The following is a 20,619-nucleotide window of genomic DNA, read 5'->3' as shown; positions in this document are numbered from 1 at the left end:
ACAAAACAATCTAGTATGAAAAATCCACGTATTCATCATACTATAAAATAGTGTTTGTAAGAATAACGAGATGCTCATGATCACTCAAAGATATTAAACAATGGACTGGGAAATGGATTTGATAGAATATATGCAGAGAATAGGAAGAATCTGGAAAACAAAAGTCTCCATTTTTATTCAGCCAACAGAATATTCTGAGATACAATAGTCAGATACAGACAGCGTGCCGAAACCAAATTTGACCAGCGTCCAAGACACTTACCTGAAACAACGGACACCAGAAACAATCTAAAGTCCCTCAAATAATCTTAAATGGTCTTCGAATGTCTCCCCGTGTCGGATCTTGGATACTGATCCGTCCTCTTCAACCTAGAAAACGAGCTCAGTTTCAGTATCCAGTTTATGAATTCAACTTGTGTCATCATGGTGGGAATATAACGAGAGGGGTGCATTTGATATATATTAGTAGAAGACTGAGTGTAGTTTTTCTAGTTAAGAGACTGACTGAGTTTAGAATGAGAGTAAGTGAAAATACGAACCCAATATTCCGGAGGTCGCATTTTGAGATTGTAAGTGGAAGCCATGCTCATGCAGTAGGCACCAGCATCATGAACTACCAACCCAGCACCCTAAAAGCCACAAATCGAACAGATTGAGACAATAGGTGAATGGTATGGCCATATTACATATGGAGAGATAACATGACATTCTACCTTAGTTGGCGTGGGTAGTTCCCTATCTTTTCCCAAGAAATCAGCAGACTCGCAAACAGGACCGACTATATCAAATGTCGAGACCTCAGCATTTGGAGGTGAAGGTGAAACCAGCTCTATGTGCTGCAATGACAAGTGAAGCAGTGAGTTACTAGTCCAGAAAAAAGAGAGCTTTAATAGGGTGCCATTTATACATTTTTGGAAACACGTATATTTCATAGAGTTAAAGCACTAAACCTCACCTGATAAGCTCCATATAAACTAGGTCGAATAAGCTCAGCCATACTCCCATCAATCACAACGAAATTTTTTGTTCCATTGGTTTTCACTCCAGTGACGCGATTGACAAAGCAGCAAGTGTTAGCAATGAGCGATCTTCCAGGTTCAATTATGAGATTGAGGTTTCGTGAAAGAACCAATTCACGTACCTGCAAAACAAGTAATCTTACATGTTGATCAAGTAAATGGCATAGCACTTATTGAATTTAGAGTTCAAGCAAACATGTACAGAAAAAAAGATTAATATACAAAAAAGACATGTACACAAGCAAAATGAAAAGGCGCTTATCTACAAAATATATTGAAAATGCAAGGGTTTCAGAAGTGGAAACAAACGTTCGTGAAAAGGCAAATATGAGAATCTAAAGAAATTACTATCTAATACAAACAGAACGACACTTGCGACTTAAAGGAAGCTGAATATTGATATTAGCAGTTATGATTACTTACAGTGTCAATTAGGTCTCTTGGAGTCGGAAGGACAGCTCCAGTATGATAATAGTCTATCCCAAGCCCACCTCCAATGTTCAAGTAATCTATTTCAAAACCTTGGGATCGGATCTCATCTATGTAGTTCACCATCAAAACTGCTGCGTCCCTAAAAATGTCTACCTGGAGAATCAGTTAACTCACAAATTACAACATATTAATCCCAACATTTACAAAACAGAGACCCAAGGAGAAAATAACTGTAGATAGGGCTTGCTTTCACGGATAGCATTGCATACAAACCACGATATTTCAAAGGGAAAAATAGATATAATTATATCATAGACTAAAAATAGTTAGAAAATGCAAGCTTTGCAATGGACAAAAGGCAAAGGAACCTTTGTAATAGTAGAACCAAGATGACAATGGGCCCCGACAAGCTTCAGTTCGTTGGGGTGTGACTTCACAGCATCTAAAAACCACTGCAACTTCTCATTTCTGATACCAAACTTGGAGTTCTTGTTTCCCGTTGCAACATAAGGATGGACCTATAACACACAATCAGCATATGTTAATCCTAGGTACACAAACAGCAGTATAAGCTACAACTTTTCCATGCAAAATAATAAAAGAGGAAAAGAAAGCTTTACGTAAGTAAATAAGTAATGCATCACAACTGAAGATTAAGTAAGCTAAAATTACATGATTGTTCTGATTATTTGCATAGACAACCAAAATCACATCTCATGAGTCACGTCAGATTATAAGAGAAACAACTACTAGGTCTAGGTATGGAATCAAGTTTAAAGCATCAAATCTTGATCATGTGGGATGTAACAAGTCGACGATGATCTAGGTCGAGCAGTCAAATTTAAGATCTATAGTAATTCTTCATGAGAGAGATACAGTGATAGTGAGGATCTGGATGGCGAATGAAACCTTAATATTAAATATTAATGAAAGATATAAATGGTAGTGAGGTAATCTGCAACAGAAACTTAGATCCAACCATCAATAAAATTATCATGCCATTACTCTTTTTACAATTTACATATTCTTATTCTTATCCATAAAAAAGGGAAGTAACTTTGATAATCAAGCAAAAACTCAAATGAACACATCGATTTTAAGCAACACTTGCAAGGTTATATTCACTACTAGATGTCCAAGCATCTGAATACCTGAGGATCAACATCCGGATTGATGCGCAGGAGCACATTAACCTTCTTCCCAGAAATTCTTGCAGCAGCCACTATATTCTCCAAATCAAATTCACTGTCAATGTTCACGAAAACACCTGCTTCGGCAGCCAAGACTAGATCCTCCAAGATCTTTCCGTTCCCATTAAATACGCACCTGCACGACAAAGGAATGTATGCTCTAAAACTAGGTAGAACGACGAACTAAACAATACTATAAGCAGCACAAACGAATTAACCTCTGCTCTTATTCTTTTGATACATAAAGGTATCGAAAATTATACATTTAGGAAGAGAAATGTGTGTTTAGTAAGCATCGGTAGGTATTCACTCTATTTGCAAATAACGGGCAAATCCAAAGCTCTAAAGCAAAGGAACAAACTGAAACATAAACCCTAATCAGATTAATGATTTCAAATGCATTCAGATCAAAGCTCATCTATTTAAACTGAATTGAAGAATAAATCGATAAGAAAATGATGGAACGACGACGAAACTTGACATTGTATATACCTGGTAGGATCAAAGCCAGCTTGGAGCGCCAGCCTAAGCTCATTTCCACTAACCAAAACAGCTCCACACCCCAAGCTCTGCAAAAGCTCCAAGATTTTGAGATTATTATTGGCCTTAATCGCGTAGCCGATGATGGAATTCAAGCCCTCCAACGCTTCTTTGTAGGCCTCGACATTCCGCTTAATCTGCGGCTTGCTGTACAAGTAGAATGGCCTTTTCTCGGCGACTTCCATGACTTGTTCGACCTTAACCCCTTCGCAGTACAGGAATCCATCGCCCGATTTCCTAAAACAGTGCTCCAATTTGTGGGTTTTGGGCTCCGGCGTAGACAGGACTGCCCTGGGAGGGCGGGCTCTGATAGACGCTGAAAGGGGCTTCAATTTGAAGGGGGAGATGAGGCTTGCGGCGAGGGGGGTTGAAAAGAGCTTGAGGTGTTTGGTGTGCGGAAGTGTTGGGGGCTGTGAGAGGAGGTTCGAGGCCGCCATTGTCGCGAGAGTTTTGGAAGTGAGAGTCTACGTTATTACATTTACAGAGATGGGGTTTCGAGTTTCAATCACCAAATTCTAGGTTTAACTCTAGCTCAACATTCAAATTAAACCAATCAATTGATTTGAGTAACATTTAAATCATTTTTAGTTTATTTCTGTTTATCCAATAACTTTAAAAAAGTAATTAAATAATTTTTATATATTTTTTTATTATCTCATATAATTAAATTTTAAAGAAATTTGTTATTTAAATCATATTTCTTGGTAACTTAATTTTGGCATCGTTCGATATTATAATAATCAATTTTATGATTATTGTTTAATTGGTGAGGATATAATGACAAAAAGTACGAAAGTCATGTTAAATTTTACTAAAATTTGAATTCCATTGGATGATTGAGAAATGTACACAAAATTGTGATTTAATAAACAAATTTTTATAAGTTATGGGATTGACAAATAGTCAACCAAAAATTATACTACTCATTTAAATACTCCCTCCGTCTCATATAATTTTATACAATTTGACTTGGCACGAATTTTAAGAAATGTAATAGAAAGTGAGTTGAAAAAGTTGGCGGAATGTGAGCCCTACTTTTAAAGAATTGATTTTATAATAAAATGTGAGTAGAAATGAGTTAGTGGAATATGAGGTCCACTACTAAAAATGGTAAAAATGAAATGGGTAAAATTATATGGGACGGACTAAAATGGAAAACTAGATAAAATTATGTGGGACGAAGGGAATAGCAATTTTCCTTTAAATCATGAAAATTAATCTCTTTCTATTTTTTTCCTCTTATTTTATCAAATTTGTATTAAAAATTTGCCATCCACCAAGATTATACAAAAGGTACATATAAAAAATTGGTATTCATTTTTTTCCACTAACCCCTAGTAAAAAAAAATTAACAACTAGTTTGCAAACTCAATTGTCGACAAATTTTGGTATTTCAACGTGGACTTTTATTATCGAACATTTTTATGTTCACAGTGGAGTAAGGTACAATAGTAGTACTCTTTTTGGGTAAATGTCAGTATGTCGAGTTTTTCTTTTTAGTTTGTCTTATAAAAAATGTTATATTTTATCTTTTTAAAAATGTTTTTTTTCATATTAATATATAAAAATATATTCTCTCTTTATATAACACACAAAATAACATTACATATATATTGTGCCATTAAATAAGTGTGACATCTATTATGGAACGGGAGATGTATTTAATTGTATCCCTCTGATACATATTGTACATATAGTTTATTTTAATACATCAACTTTCAACAATAAGTTTATTGGACTTTGGCAGAGGAGGGTAGTCAACATATTTAACCTTATACTCCTTCCGTCTCAAGGTAGTCGAGTCGTATTTTTTTTTGGTTATTCCAAGATAGTTGAATCATTTCATTTTCTCATAAAAATTTTATCATCTCCATACTTTACTCTCTTTTCCTCTCTCTCTCTCTCTATCAATTTCTTAAATCGTGTGCCCAAAATAAATGTCTGAACTACCTTGGAACAAAATGAGTATAATAAAGAGTTGAAAAATGTATAGTAATCCATAAGATAATGTAGTATCTGAATCGTGGCTGACACAGAGAAATGCGAAGTGGTGATTGTTCTAAATATTAGTGGAGCACAATTATCCACCTCGACAAACCTAAAACTTAGAAATTTTCCAAGTTATATGTAAACCGAGTTCATTTTTCCTTTTTTAGAAGCATGAACTTAATGTACTATGGTGTATTGATTAGCTTAGTTGGTTTCATGTTTTCTATCTGATTAATTGAGGTTTGAGTCACCATGGTCATAAATATTTAAGGCACACGAAGTATAGTGGTGTTCAGAGAGGGTGTAAGGCGCCCAAAGCACAACGATGAACTATAACGTGTTTGAAAGACTTGTTGGCTACGACAATAATGACTAATCAAATATAGGATGTAGTAGTATTTATCTTAGAGTATAAAGGAGAGGGAAGGCTGGCCATGAATAACAGGGAAAAAAAACTTTGATAGTATATAAATTGGAAGATACAAAAGATAATCCTCTTGCGAGGTCACTCATCTCACGAGGCTCTACGGTGTAATACCGTCATTTTACTAAATTCAAGACTTTGACCTCTTCCCAAATCTATAGGTACTTATTTATAGGACTCTCGAAGTGACATTATAGGCATATATACTTCTAATATTTAAGAATAAGACTTTTAGACTTCTAATAATTAAAGAATGGACTTCTAACTTTCCAACTTCTTGATGCGTATCAATTTCCAATGGCAAGACAATAGGGATGTGACATGTTGTGAATGAGATGAAAGATTACCCTTGTGTGAGTAGGTAGAAGAGGAATAATTTATTCTATATTAAATAATATTTGATTTATAAATAAATAAATAGCTTATGTTTTTTAAATTGATAACGTTCATAAGCCCTGATCAGTCCCCACACTCCCTCCATCAATGGTCCGACATTAAAATTATTAGAATACAATGAACTAAATATGAACTACTGTTGTTCATATTTTCCATGCATTTATCAGAATGACTTACTTCCTACGCTTCCTCCCACATATACACACACACTCACGTACAGGCGAAGACCTTATCCAATTGTAGTAGCTAATAAATTTACAATTAGATTTCCTCTGAAAGGAGGTCGGATTGAAGAAAATATATCGATGGATATTTTATGAATTATTTGACTATGAACGTACAGATCAATTCGAACTACATAAATACTGTGGTGATTATATTTATGAAATACTATATAATATCAGATGATAATAAATGTAATGGAGACAAATGACTAATTATGGACAATCATTGTTTTTATGCGGAATTGAAAAAATAATGGGGGACCTTTGACTCATAATAAGGTAAGTTATGATGAGGGAGATGAAGACGATATTAATGTCCTCATTTTTACATTTTATTAGCGGTCCTCCATGTTTTTTGGGCACTTGTATATTAGGTTCCCTCTTTTCCATCACTCCTTATTATCTATTTCTCTCTCTTCTCTCAAAAACAGTGTCTGGAGTTGAAATCTTTCTCATATTCTTGGTGGGTACAGTTTATCTTCTCGCCGAAGGTATGTATACATATTGTATTCATCAGTTTTAATTGATGTAATGCATAATGTTTGTGTTATTTTGAAAATGCACTTGGTTTGCAATGGTATATTAGTAAATGAATTACCTTTTTTTTGACATAATTTTTGGGTGAATGAAAGATATTCTGGTTGTGTTTTTATGTTAATCTATTTGGAAAATCGCAGATAAACTGCACGTTCGTGATCGTTGATGTTAACTGATCAATCTTAGGAACTGTAGTCATGAGTGGCAACATTCCTAACGTTGTTGAACGCCCATTCAGGCCAAGTGAGTCCCAATTCTTGCTTACATGTATTTAAATTGAATTTTGTAAACGAAGCAGAAGTTACTTTAATTTAGGCTTGTCTGCAGCTAAAGAACTATATTTATGTTGATATTGAAGATGGTAAGAAAATCTGATGAATAGATGAAACATAAATTGTGACAATGTTGGTAAATTGTTTTTTTTTTAATTCTTAAATTATGATGAAGGATGTTGGTGGGCGTGGTTGGCTGGTGATGTAAGTGTTATGTTGCAGGTCTTGAGAAAATTGAAACAGATATAGCGGAGGATGAGAGTAAAAAGAAACATGGGTCTTTTAAGAAGGCGGCAATCAGCGCCTCTTCCAAATTTAGGCACTCAATAGCTAGAAAGGGTCGTCGTAACAGCAAAGTTATGTCTGTTGATTTTGAGGACGAGCGTGATGCTGAGGAGTTGCAAGCTGTAGACGTCTTGCGTCAGGTTCTCATCTTGGAAGAATTGCTCCCTGCTAAACACGATGATTATCATATGTTGCTTAGGTAACTTCATCACTTCTCGTCTCAATTGAAGAGCTACTAATCATTAATCATGAAATTTGATTTGGTGAAACAGGTTTTTGAAGGCTAGGAAATTCGATATTGAGAAAACAAAGCAAATGTGGGCTGACATGATTCAATGGAGGAAAGACTTTGGTTCTGACAACATTATGGAGGTACCGACGTACTGTAATTAGATATGAAGATACCTCAATCTTAGATTTCTAAATGATGATATTGTGCAGGAATTTGAGTTTAAGGAGAGGGATGAGGTTGTTAAATACTATCCACAAGGGCATCATGGTGTTGATAAAGATGGAAGACCCGTTTACATTGAGAAGCTCGGTCAAGTTGATTCGACCAAGCTCCTGCAAGTTACCTCATTGGATCGCTATCTCAAATACCATGTTCAGGAGTTTGAGAGGACCTTCATTGATAAGTTCCCAGCATGCTCCATCGCAGCCAAAAAACACATTGATCAGAGCACAACCATATTAGATGTTCAAGGAGTGGTATGTAAGGGAATCCTTCGTAACGAAATTTCTTGATATGAGTGGAAAGAGAATTATCACATATAACTAACTTTCTGCAATATATCAAGCCTTTAAAACTAAAATATATGATGTTGTTCAATTTATGAACAATAAGAAATATAAGATGTGTGTGACGATTATTGATCTATAATGAGAAAGACATTCGAAATGATTTTTGAATTCTCACAAGAGTCGATCTTTGGTTTTAGGGACTAAAAAGTTTTAATAAGTCTGCTAGGGAACTCATTCAGACCCTTCAAAGCGTTGATGGTAATAACTACCCTGAGGTATTCCTTTTTTTCTTCACTGGCTCATTTCTTTTCATTTTCCTGTAGTTTATTTTAGTATGAAATTAAACTTGTTCCTTTCTTTCAGACTCTATGTCGCATGTACATAATCAACGCAGGATCTGGATTCAGGCTATTGTGGAGTACAGTTAAATCGTTCCTCGATCCGAAAACCACATCTAAGATCCATGTGAGTTGAATTAATCAACATCTCTTTGGTACAACATCAAACATCATGCATGTTCTTCTAACCAATTATTGTGTTTTGTTTAACTAGGTTTTGGGTAACAAATATCAAAGCAAGCTTCTTGAGATCATTGACGCGAGGTACAATTACCTCAATGTTTTGAACCATAATGAAGTTTTGTTTTACATCAAAGGAAGCTTATTGGAATCAATTTTTCAAGAGTTCAATTATAATATTTGATGATTGGTTGTATCAGTGAGTTGCCAGAGTTCTTGGGTGGAACTTGCACTTGTGAAGATAAAGGTGGTTGCATGGTTTCTGATAAGGGACCTTGGAATGACCCCGACATCATTAAGGTTTGTCTATATTATTCGATCTATGTATGTTGATATTCTTATTTTCAATTTCACTTCAACTAAATATCTTAAACTCTACATGTCTTACTTTTTTTAATCGTAAGATGGTCCGAAACAATGAGCACAAATGCACAAACAAAACCGTTCTTTCACCTGTCAATGAATCCCCGAGAGCTGATTATGATGATACTACACATTCACACATCTCCCATGTTCATGAAGAAGTAAGTTCAATGATTATGCAAAATTTGTTTTAGACATTGATCAATTTTCAATTCAAGGGTTTTCGGACGTTTTCAACTTTATATTGTATTACTTTATTACAGGTGACTCAGCGACCACTAAGTGCATTTGAGACTGTGAAAGACATGCCCATGAATGATAAGCCTGTTACAACCATTGTACAAAAAACAGAGAAACAAATAAACTTTGCTAAAGGTAATAAATCATCTTTCTTGAGTTGGAAAATCACTTAATTGTTTCCATTTTTATATATCTATTGAAATTTTAAAAAAAAAATTCTAGCTGCATCCGCAGGTTGTTTTCCTGCAAAACACTCTCTTAAGCCTTCTGAGATAATTAGCAACCATATCTTGAATGGAGTAATGACTATTGTTATGGGAGTCGTGACTATGGTTCGTATGACACGAACCATGCCAAAAAGACTCACAAATGCCACCCTCTACTCCTCCTCCATATATAGTGATAGTGACTCTAACTCGCCTAGGGAAACCATCTCAAACGAGGATTACATTATCATGATGAAACGCATGAACGAGCTAGAGGAGAAAGTGATCATCCTCAGCAAGAGGTCCACAACTATGCCACCTGAAAAGGAAGAGATGTTAAACAATTCCTTGCAACGCATAGACATGCTGGAGCAAGAGCTGTCTACAACAAAAAAGGTACTAAAATCCAATCCTAGACTAGAAAGGTTTTTGCAATATTGCATCAAATAAACCAAAAATGTTAATGTTTTTTAGACTTTAGAGGATGCTCTGGTTCGGGAAGAGGAACTCGTTGCCTTCATTGAAAAGCAGAAGAAGAAAAAGAAGAGATTCTTTGCTTTCTGAAGGGCGAAGATTACAACATGCTTTGATTATTTTTAGAGATGGTGTTGTGCTACATCGGGCACCATTTCCTATAATTCTTATGTTTTTCAGAACTTGTTGCAATCTTATGTAAATAGAACTCTTTGTTGTTTGTGTTGGAATTTTACACTAAAATTTGTAGGCTGGGAGTTTCATTGATAACCTCAGCATTCTCTGTTCTTGCTTACAGCATGACAGGGCCCAAAAACAAATTGAAAATTCCAAAGGGATTTCATGCATCCTACCAAGAATATGTATTGAAAGATTTTCATCTTCATTTTTTAAATATTTTCTACATTTATGTTTTTAATATTGGTATGAAAGTCCTTTAAATACTACCCATTAATGATTGATTCTAGGCTAAAACCAAGGTATGACAGTAGAAACTACTAGTATATAAGAAAAAAGATGATTATTACTGGGAAATACTATTCAAATGCAGAGAATAATCTAATTTGATTTTAATTATGTTGGTTGATATATCTGATTCTAGATCGATTTATACCCTTATTGAATAGACTTTAATTGTAGCATTGATTATTTCCTTCAATACCAATCTTATCTTTATTTTAATGTTCCCTTCAAGTTGAGTATTGTGTATTTACATATTTACCCTTCATTAATCTTAATTTTATAAATAGTTTATATCAAGAAGCTTATTCAGTTGATCATTGATAAATTAGGCACGTATCAAGAGCTCTTCAGTTTTTCATTAATAATTTTGACAGGGTAATTGCATCATACATACAAAATATTTCATTAATGTTTCGAATTAATACAAAAAGGTTTAATTTTACCTGAACCATAAAAAAATTTCATTTGTGTTTTAAGTTAATATATTCCATTAAATATTTTAAACACCGTTGGTTTTGTGATCAACCCAACTTATCAACATGATAATAAAATAAATAGAGAGTTAATGCAATTGATCATTCCTAAAAAGATGAATAGTCAATGAGCATTTCTTTCCAACAATTGATTTGCTCGTGGCCCAAAAAATTTGTCTAACAACATATTGACTCATGTTATTTTTGCAATCAAAATGTCACCCGCAAGTGTACGAGATATGTAGCACGTGACAAGTTAAATTATCAATCCACAAGGACTAAAATGCTAGAATGATTATTGTGATGCAATGTTGAAAACTATTTGGACTAAAGATGATGGGTTTTGGTTTTTCTTAACTAAGAACAAAGAACAAAAAAGTAGATAAAGACAATTAACTAAATAAAGCATATAAAATATGGTTTTCACATAAAATGGGAAAGGATAGGGAAATGGATCCGGAAATGGATCCGTTAGAATGGATCAGGGATGTTATCTAAGGTTCGTGCTCATCTATTGAGCTTCAAGTGTGGTTAGGAAAGTCGGGATGGTTGGTTAGACCCTCTCTAGAGTGCATCTACCTCGTTGGTCGGCTTCTAATGTCGGAGTCCCCTCCCTACAAGTCAAGGCCGACTCCTAAGACCTACGGACTCAAGCCCTCTATCTAGCACATGCATTTCTCGATCACATGGGTTGCACGGACTTGTTGATTACACATCTATCCTAATCATGCATTTCTCAATGGCAACAATTAGGCAAAAAGATGTATCTAATGGTAGCTAAGCAATTAGATAATAAAAGCTCAATAATCAACAACCAACAAAAGCTTAAGTGAATAGATAAACATTAAACCAAAGGATCAATCCATCCAAACTTCACCAAATCCCTAAAGGAAATCTAGCTACTCATAATCAAATACAAAACAAAAAGAAATACAAAGGAAATGTAAAAAAAAACATAATAGAAAGATAAACTAGAACTCTTTATACGTGGGATTGATGGTGGGGAGTCTTCTCCTTCAATCTCTTGTGAGGAGAAGCTCCTTGGCCTCCAAATCCTCTCCATTCTCTTGTTTCAGCTCTTGATTTGGTAGTGTGGGAGTTAGGGTTCGAATGTGTGAGGTCCCTTTTATATTTGGAGTGAAAAATGGGCAAAATAATGAAGCTGTCAAAAACACCCGACTGGGTGTTTTGTTTGGAACTCGCAACTCGTTTCAAAATGCTCGCCGGGCTTTTCTTCGGATGGAAAACGCCCGACCGGGCGAATTCTCTGTCTCTTTATGTGCATTTCCAGCCAGAACGCTTGGGCGGGTATTTCTTCGCCTAGAAAAAGCCCGGGCGGGCAAAACTCTCTGTATTGGCCCGTTCAACTCCGTTTAAGCTCGTTTTAGACCTGTTTTTGCATCAAGGCTTTGACAAACTTGTTAGCTTTATAAATAGCAAATAAGTGGATGAAGCCTAGACTTTATACCTCAAATTACTCAACAACTTGTGTTAATCACTCACCTAAAATCCAAAATTATGAATTTGTCACATATTTTATATTATAGAACGTGTGGAATAAGTCGATATTTCAACTTTACATGATGGCTAAACTTGTGCAGGCCCTGAGGTACTTTTGATTTTCAAAATTTAATATATGCTCTCAGTGGAATGTAATCAAATGCAAATTCTAAATATTGTACAAACTCCAAACTATGATTTGGACAGTTAAAAAATGTCATCAGATTACAAAATAATAGCAACAGATAATATCAACACAATGTTAACAGTTGACACCGTGTTGACATTGTGTAGACATCAAAATCTTAAAATTTTACATTGTGTTGACAAGTGTTGAAAAGTTTAGAGTTTGTACAATATATGAGTTTGCATTTTATCACTACCATGCACTCAATAGTCTCTATTGTTACATGAGAAAACTTCGAACAATGAAATATACATGGTGATCTTTTTTCATATACTCCCTACGTCCCAAGATAAGCGACTCGTATTCCTTTTTGGGGTGTCCCAACATACATGACTCATTTCTATTGCATGCAGTTTGTACTTGAAGTGATTGTATTGCTCGAAACCACCTGATAAGGCTAATTTCATGCATCGGTTATGTGATGAAAAATCACCATTTACTGGGTCTAACACAATTTTAAGCCAGGTGTGTGAAGGAATTCGCCAGATCCAGGAAGAACCGAAGACAGTGGACCAGCGAAGGAAAAAAGGCGAAAAGTGAGCAGGATCAAGGAAGAAAAAGGCTAGACGAAGGGGAATCCGAGGCTGAGGGCAAAGAAGACTATTCACACAAAAAAAGGAGCCCCTGCTGGACCCACTTCCACGCCTATATAAGGAGGAGCATGCAACACATGAGATATACACGATTTAGCTCTCAGCTCACACACACACTCACACACTTGGGAAAAATGGGGATTCTGGGGTAGCGTAGTGGTTCATCTTCGAGAAATTCTGTTGCAACACCGTCCTCAAGGAGAGCGAAGATACAATTGTTTACTTTTCAGCTTTCGCGTTTTGATTTCTGTCGAACTTCACCATTTCGAAGTCGATTGCTCATTTGCTACTTATCGTTTATCTATGAATTTTATTTTACGTCATGATGATGTTGATTCTGCGTTGATTTATGTTGATTTTATGTTTTGAGGAGTTTTGTTTCAGAGGTTGATTGTTATTCTCTGCTTTGGATGTTTTGTGTACTTGATCTGGGAAATATGAGTTGATATGTGGTTGTTGTTGTTGATCTGTGGTAAATCGGCGAATCTGTAGTTATGGAGATGATTTTGGTAGGAGTTTGTCTCGGATGCTTGGATCTGGAGTGGATTTAGCATCCGGAGTGTGGATCTGAACAGGGGAACTGAGTTGTGCATGGATTTTGAATTTCTGCTTTCGTTTTTGCTTTGCTTCATCTAGGAGATAGAGATATGAGTTTTTGTTGGGTTTCTCGGCGTTTTTTCTGACGTCCGATTTGTTGGACGCCGTTGAGTGGCGAGCGTTGTTCTGTTTTCATCATGTTTCAGTTAAATTCCGATGATGCTTTGCGTTTTGTAGGTAGTTAGGCTTAGAGTTGGTTATTTTGCAGCTTTTTGGAGGTACGTTTCTATTTTTGGAAAAATGGTCCCCACTACATGCATCGAGTCTGTTTAGCTAGATTATGTAGCAATATTACTAGATCTAGGAAGTTTGATGAGATAGTGATGATATGATGTCAATTTGTGTTACGTGGTTGTTTTCCGTTTCTTAGATCTAGGTATAGTTAAATTTCTTTTCCTTTGTCTAGTATAAGTTCCTCAACCCCAAGTTGCGTGGCAGCAGCCATACCCCCCAAAAGCCCTTTAAATGCATGATTTCGCATCTGTCCTCGTGGGATCGATCCATACTTCCCTATGCTAATTCTAGTATACGTGGGTTGAGGGTTTTGAAGTGATATTCTGTGTGTCCGATGACCGAGATCTTTCAGCGTTCCGTGAGTTCCTAGACCTTGTGATCTAGTGGATTCTCTGGACCCAGGAAACTTGATATTCCTTAGTGTGCACGCTGTTTAAAAATATCTCAGCATCACCACCCTAAGTCATTCACATTAGTATCGGGTGAGTTTGGGGGTTGTTGTACTATCTTCATATTGAATCCATTCTGATTTGCAGCAGCAATAAAATCCAAATCATCACCCTTAATGTGTGGCTTTGCATTATCTTGTTGTATGAAGATTTTCTTACTTGCTCCCTCCGGTCATTTTGACATGATGGTTGGAATAATCTGTGTTTGCATTCAAGTATTGCATTAATTGCATTGAATGCACTCAACTTTCATCATAAATTGAATGTATAACTTGAATGCATACATGAAAACCATGCATCAAATAAATCTGAACTGTAATCACTTAATTCAATGCATGCAACAAAACATTGGCAGTTTGTGTTTCAGTGATGCACTAAATGACTTCTTATCCCTGTAATGCATTAAAACACTGCAGATATTAAATGCTGATTAGAAGACCATACCTTGTTTATTATACAGTCCTTTGTCACCTCCTTTGTGATGCTTTCGATTGGTTTAGTTTTTATTGTTCCAGCCCTCATGTTTTTGCCACTCCTCTTTGCTGGAACCCTCTTTATGAAAGGAAATATACTGATGCACTTTTTATTTGCACTATAAATACCTGCAAGTATACAGAGTAGGTATAGTATAGCAAAAGGTTAGTACCGGGTATCGAACACGGGGAAGATGTACACAAAGTGTCTATCTTCTACTAGAACTCAATTACTATCTGGAGAAGCAAGAATTATTGGAAACTTTTTGAAAACAGTAAATATTAAAAACAGTAAACAACTAAAAACAAGCAAATCACGGAGAGAAAAGTATAGAGATAAGGGGAATTCCAGGGATGTGCGTTCACTTTTATGGTTATACAAATTCCAAACTACAATACCCTAGCACAGTTAATACTTTGAAAGGACGAGTCACCTAGCTTATGCTCATGCGATACAAACGTTGATTACTAACATTAGGGTTGTCAATCCTAACACGTAACTCCAAAAAGCTCCTGAGACCCTTGAAAAGTCCTCACTCTCAATTAACAGTGCCGTTTTAAAGGAAGCTAACTGTAGTGTCTACTAAGTGGATCTAACTCGCTAGAACTCTGTCACAGTTATGAAGCAAGTTGTATTGAATCATACATAATTGTGTCACTCAATTATGAAGCATCATGATTAACTTAGGGAAGAAACAAAGTAAAAACAAAACGGATATTAAATAGAAAATGGAATTGTATAACCAAAGTTGCTACTAACACATCCCTAGAATCCTATGAGTTTAGTTACACATGACTGAATAAACTAAAAACATAGATTGAAGGGAAAGCAATTTGAACATAAAACTAAAGCAAATAAAACCCGTGGGTTGAATCCTTGTCGTTCTTGATGTTCTTGAAATCCTTCTTCAACTCCTTGCACAATTGAAGTACTCTAGCTTTTGATCTCTATGAATGTGTTCTTGTTGTGTGTCGGAAAAAAAACTCTTTTTTGATGAAGCTTGAGGTCCTATTTATAGGGGAAGATTATTTCTCATCATAGAAGGAAAAGATCTTCAAAATTTGGTAAATCTTGGAGCAAATCTAGGGCTGGTCGGATTCGCCGCCTTTCTCCGGCGGGCCGCCGCACCTTGGCCGGCGGTCGCCGCGTTGGAGTCCAGAGACTCTGACCCTTCGGTGGCGGACCGCCACATGTCCTCCGGCGCCACAGTATTTTGTCCTCACCATAGCACCATAATATTCAAAACCACAAGAGTTACATAGATCACCAAAATGCAAATCAACTGTAACACTTGATGAATTATCAAACACCGACTTTGTGAATATCATTATATTGCTCATATTACCACACAGTTCTTCTATATGCAGAGCACAATATAAAATATATAGGTAGTCGATTTACCTTATTTTATTATATAACTGTACGAGCAACAATAATCATCTTAATTAAGAGTATTATATTAAATGATGAGGTAAGAAAGACACTACCTCAAGTCTAACGAGCCTTGACATCGAAAACCCAGATTCTTGTTCCTCCTTGCACGTGTTACCTTACCTTTTCACATATATATTCCATACATCAACATCAGTACAAAATACTTTTAACATAAAACGTATTCGCTTTTTAGTTTCTGTTAACCGATTGCATACATAGCTTATTAAAATATTATCCCTGCTCAAAATCCCAAACCAACATTTTGTAACCAAATTATAGCTATAACATTAGAAACTTGAGTTCTAAGACCAAATTAAATAACATAGCATACAGATTCACTATTTTTCTCCAATTTTGACTTAATCTTATAATAGATATTCTCAAACACACATCTCTTAATTGTCGTGAACATATTCACTCAAAAATATGTAAAACTCCTCCCAATTCTATGTTGTATATGGGCTGTCCCAAACCTTATCATGCCAAGAATATTCATTTCTCTTCATTAAGGTGTAACTCATACTTACAGTATAAATTCTAAGATCAATCCAAGTAGCATAACAATTTCCCCAAACTAAAAAGAAGAATCCTAAGCTTTCCCTTCATTCACACATCAAGATGAACTTCCATTCTATTCCATCTCTCTACTATTTCTAGGCATAAATTAGCTATAAAAAAGCTTAGTGTTTCACCTGATTTGGTTTAAAATTCAAATTGGGAAAAAACTTAATTATGAACCCTAGCTTTAAATTGAAGAAGAATTAGGTAAATAGGAGGCGTAACGGACATGCTTACACAAAGTGGAGACATGTCTAACCTACAGCTGCCAAAAATCAGCGACGGCGGCGCCGTAGAGAGAGGAGACTGGCGTGTGTGTTTTTTTTTAGCAGCAGAGAGGAGTTGAGACAGTGAGAGAGACGTGAAGATGAGTCTATTGTGGCGGAACTGGAGGAAGGCCACGACATGTAGCTGCGTGTCCGTCCATGGCGCTGTGTATGTGTGAAATGAAAGTGTAGAAGGTGTGGTGAAGATCAATCCCGTAAGTTCTAGAGGGGAGGCTTTGTATCCCATTTTCCATCTCAAATTTTATTTTTCTCTTTTTCTATTCCATTCTTATTTCCTTTTCAAAATAACATTAATTTCTATTATTCAAAACCCCACAAATTAGATTTTGTATTCTAATATTAATATAAACATATTTCTAATCTTTTTTTTTCTACTAATCCGACACAAATTTTCACTCACCGAGACTTCTAATTCAATTTAAGTATGGACTACTATTGCATTTTAACTAATTTCAAAATAACGAAGTTTTGGGTCGTTACAAAGATCAAGATGAACACGTTTGCTATATGGTCTATCCTTCCTAGGATTAATTACCAGCATTGTTTTTCCTTTTGCTCTTTGTTTTTTAGCTTCTCTCCAATACCTTGTGCAGGTTGAAGCTGATATGTTAAACTTCTCCCGAGCTTCCTTCATCGTGCCTCGCGGTGGCATACTGTTTATGCATCTTTCTACGATGATGCACAAACTTTTGTTGATGCTCTGAGGAAAAGTTTATGGATGACTGCATTTTGAGTTTTGTGTTGTTGAATGTAAAATCTAATCAGTCAATGTATATATCAAACAGACCACAGTGGGTTTCAAATAGAACCAATTCCTTGTTCAAGACCGGTAGAGTATAGTTTAAAGAAAGGAATGTTTAACATACCACACCATTAACATCCAAGATTGTTGTGCTTGAATCAATGTGTCGTTTAGCAGAAATTGTACAAGCTAGAAACTTAATTGCAATGCATTTCTCAAATTCTCTCACATGGTATCTTATGTAACGATCCATGGTAGTGACTTGCATAAATTTGTGTGGTTCGACTTTCCCTAATCTCTCAATATATACTGGCATACCCTCTTTGTCAACTCCATGATAGCCATGGAGGTAATACTTTATAACCTCATTGAACTCTTGGAACTCAAAATCATGATGGATAAAGTAAATGGTTGAGTTCACTTTCACTTTTCAAAAGCTTAAAATATTAGTGAACAAGTTAATAAGAATAAGAAAACATCAGCATTCTACAAGTCATTGGCAGAAATATTTCGGTTTACCTTGATAATTGTGTCAGTACCAAACTCTTGCCTCCACTGGATCATATGAGCCCACATGAGCTTCGATTTTTCAAATTTTCTTGCTTTCAGAAACCTACAAGAAAATTCCTCAACATTCTTAGAAATTTAAAGTTCTCCTCAGCATAAAGGGAATGTTATAACAATGTCAGAGTTCAACAATCAAGAGAAAGTGTCTGTATAATACTGGGCAGTTTGGGAAGTGTTCCATGAATAACTTAATGGAGTTTAATTACTTAACATTAGCTATCTTCCTAAACTCACAATCCTATAAAAGATATACTATTGGCATGTTATCTCTACATCGCTTGGATGGATATTAGTATTTTTAGCTACCAATTCGACTAAAGTAATGCTTTTTTAATCACTAGCCTTGAGACTTAATGGTTACACAGAGTATGTATTTGGCACTCTATGACCAATATTTCACCACCATTTTCTCAGTGCTCCCAACATTTCAAAAAATATAACCTCAACATCATATGGTAATTATCATATGAACAAAAGAAAATTTGTAAAGAATTTAACCTCAACATCATATGGTAATAATCAATTTTTTCTGGTAGAAGCTCTTCCATATTAAGGCTTGCCGAAATGACTCAATAGCTTGCATGTGCTCGGCATCCCGGATATCTTCAATTGAAACAGAACTGACTCGACCATCGCTCTTTCTTCTACCACTTTTCTTCTTGAGAGAATGCCTTAACTTTGAAGATGCATTAAGTGCTTTCTTCTTCAAAGAACCAATGTTGGTCCTCCTTTCATCCTCAGAAATCTCAAAATCAAACTTTCTTTCTTTTCTCTCCTCATTACCCATCGTCGCCTGCTTCACATGATCACACGCAGATACATTTAAGTAAATCTTATGTTAATTATAAAAATTAAGGATGAGCACGTGAGATTTGGTATTCAGTTTCCATGAAACAATGTTTCTAAATTTCCATCCCTAGATACTCGGAGCCAACAATCTTGATATATTCTAATTGACTTATGTGTCAAGCAGCTTTCAGCAATAAATATGAATAGAAGTTACAATTAGGTTGACAAGGAAATAGTGAACAATAACGAAAACATGGGCGCGTGTCAAACTTTGAAGAATATTCCGCTTGGAGTATTAAAGATTCAAGATCTGGCCAATTAGCCAAATAAATTCAATTATTTTATTTGAATTTGTTTTGAAAGTTTAATACCCTAAAGATAACAGTACCGTACATTGCCCTAGCTCAGACACAGTAGAAATAAAATGAATACCAGTGATTAATTACATGCAAAAAACCAAAATCTGGAACAAATTAGGTTCAACATCAAACTGAAAACCCGCAAAATCGCAGCTAATTAACAGCGAATGCAGATCGAGAATAAGAAAGAATTCGAACAAGTTTCACTAACATGGCTTGGCAAATCGATCCAAGGGTGCCGACATCCCCGTGTCCCGATCATCAGCAATTTTCTAATCTAATCGAAATCGATCAACTGAACATTCCAAAACAAGAAACTAAAAAACCAAAGAGTTAGTTGAGGGTGAAACAAAAATGCCAGAAAGTAGTGGGGCGAATCACGAGGATGATCACATGGTAATAAATGCAGTATGACACCGTATCTGAAGCAGTTAATGCAGGCACAGGAGAGGGGGGGGGGAGAGAGCTGGGAGCATTTCAGAGGGAGGATAAAATCAATATCCACGTAATGCTCCAGAGTTCGTTATATTATTATTTATATAAAATAAAACGAAAATAGGTAGTATATATCGCCGGATATATTGGAGGGGAGAGGATGATGATTCGACGACGAAGGGAAAAAAGCGATTAAACGTGGCAGAAGGAGCAGGGTAAGGAATTTCACCTGCTCACTGCCATGGGGCAATCTAATTACCGTTGCAATCAGGTTAATCGGGCCATTTCGTTTTGAGTCATTATAGGTGCGGTTCATTTTGTAAATTTGGTTTATAAAATTAAATCTCACAGCTTAATTACTTCTCTTTTTTTTTACAACATGAGTTTTAAGAAATATTAACAAAAGTGGGTGTAAGAAAGTTAGTAGAATAGAGATCTCATAGTATTAGTTTTAAATGATATGTGAGTGAAATGAGTTGGTGAAATATGATGCCTCTTTACCATTTATGGTAATTATGGACCGGAACTTCTATTCGCGGATGGACCAAAATGGAAAAATGAGACTCCTATTCGCAAACGGGGGAGAATGTTATACATAGTCATGGTTATACTTATACTACTCTTCTCCT

At 35.7% G+C, this 20,619-nt stretch overlaps 2 protein-coding genes, 1 long non-coding RNA gene and 1 pseudogene across 4 annotated transcripts; 1 reads left to right on the top strand and 3 right to left on the bottom strand.

The window, feature by feature from the left end:
- Nucleotides 1-151: 151 nt before the first annotated feature.
- On the bottom strand, nt 152-3,680 carry LOC125224097 (diaminopimelate decarboxylase 1, chloroplastic-like). The gene is made up of 8 exons (XM_048127444.2): nt 3,134-3,680; nt 2,603-2,777; nt 1,820-1,969; nt 1,443-1,604; nt 956-1,141; nt 714-836; nt 540-629; nt 152-369 (listed from the first exon to the last, which is right to left on the bottom strand). Exons 1-8 carry the CDS (start codon nt 3,616-3,618, stop codon nt 289-291), a joined length of 1,452 nt encoding a protein of 483 aa, XP_047983401.1. The 5' UTR covers nt 3,619-3,680; the 3' UTR covers nt 152-288.
- Nucleotides 3,681-6,627: 2,947 nt separating this feature from the next.
- Nucleotides 6,628-10,235, top strand: LOC125223108 (phosphatidylinositol/phosphatidylcholine transfer protein SFH3-like). 2 transcript variants are annotated; one of them, XM_048126092.2, is made up of 13 exons: nt 6,628-6,705; nt 6,892-6,994; nt 7,246-7,507; nt 7,581-7,680; nt 7,750-8,016; nt 8,247-8,324; nt 8,413-8,514; nt 8,602-8,651; nt 8,768-8,867; nt 8,972-9,091; nt 9,194-9,305; nt 9,405-9,772; nt 9,851-10,235. In XM_048126092.2, the coding sequence occupies exons 2-13, from the start codon at nt 6,949-6,951 to the stop codon at nt 9,938-9,940; spliced, it is 1,695 nt and encodes a 564-aa protein (XP_047982049.1). In that variant the 5' UTR covers nt 6,628-6,705; nt 6,892-6,948; the 3' UTR covers nt 9,941-10,235. The 2 variants fall into 2 exon arrangements, with proteins under 2 accessions (XP_047982049.1, XP_047982047.1); XM_048126090.2 differs by having other exon boundaries at nt 9,393-9,772.
- Nucleotides 10,236-15,252: 5,017 nt separating this feature from the next.
- LOC125185557 (phosphatidylinositol/phosphatidylcholine transfer protein SFH8-like) lies at nt 15,253-19,800 on the bottom strand (annotated as a pseudogene).
- On the bottom strand, nt 15,537-17,279 carry LOC148933234 (uncharacterized). Its single transcript, XR_016132905.1, has 2 exons — nt 17,041-17,279; nt 15,537-16,373 (listed from the first exon to the last, which is right to left on the bottom strand). It is a non-coding gene; the product is annotated as an uncharacterized LOC148933234 (long non-coding RNA).
- Nucleotides 19,801-20,619: the final 819 nt, after the last annotated feature.

The sequence above is a fragment of the Salvia hispanica genome, chromosome 1, assembly GCF_029641045.1.
Source record: "Salvia hispanica isolate PSC_SH4W2 chromosome 1, Shi_PSC_v1, whole genome shotgun sequence".
NCBI lineage: Eukaryota > Viridiplantae > Streptophyta > Magnoliopsida > Lamiales > Lamiaceae > Salvia > Salvia hispanica.
Note: the sequence above shows the minus strand (reverse complement) of the source record. Positions and strands in the feature narration are given on the sequence as shown.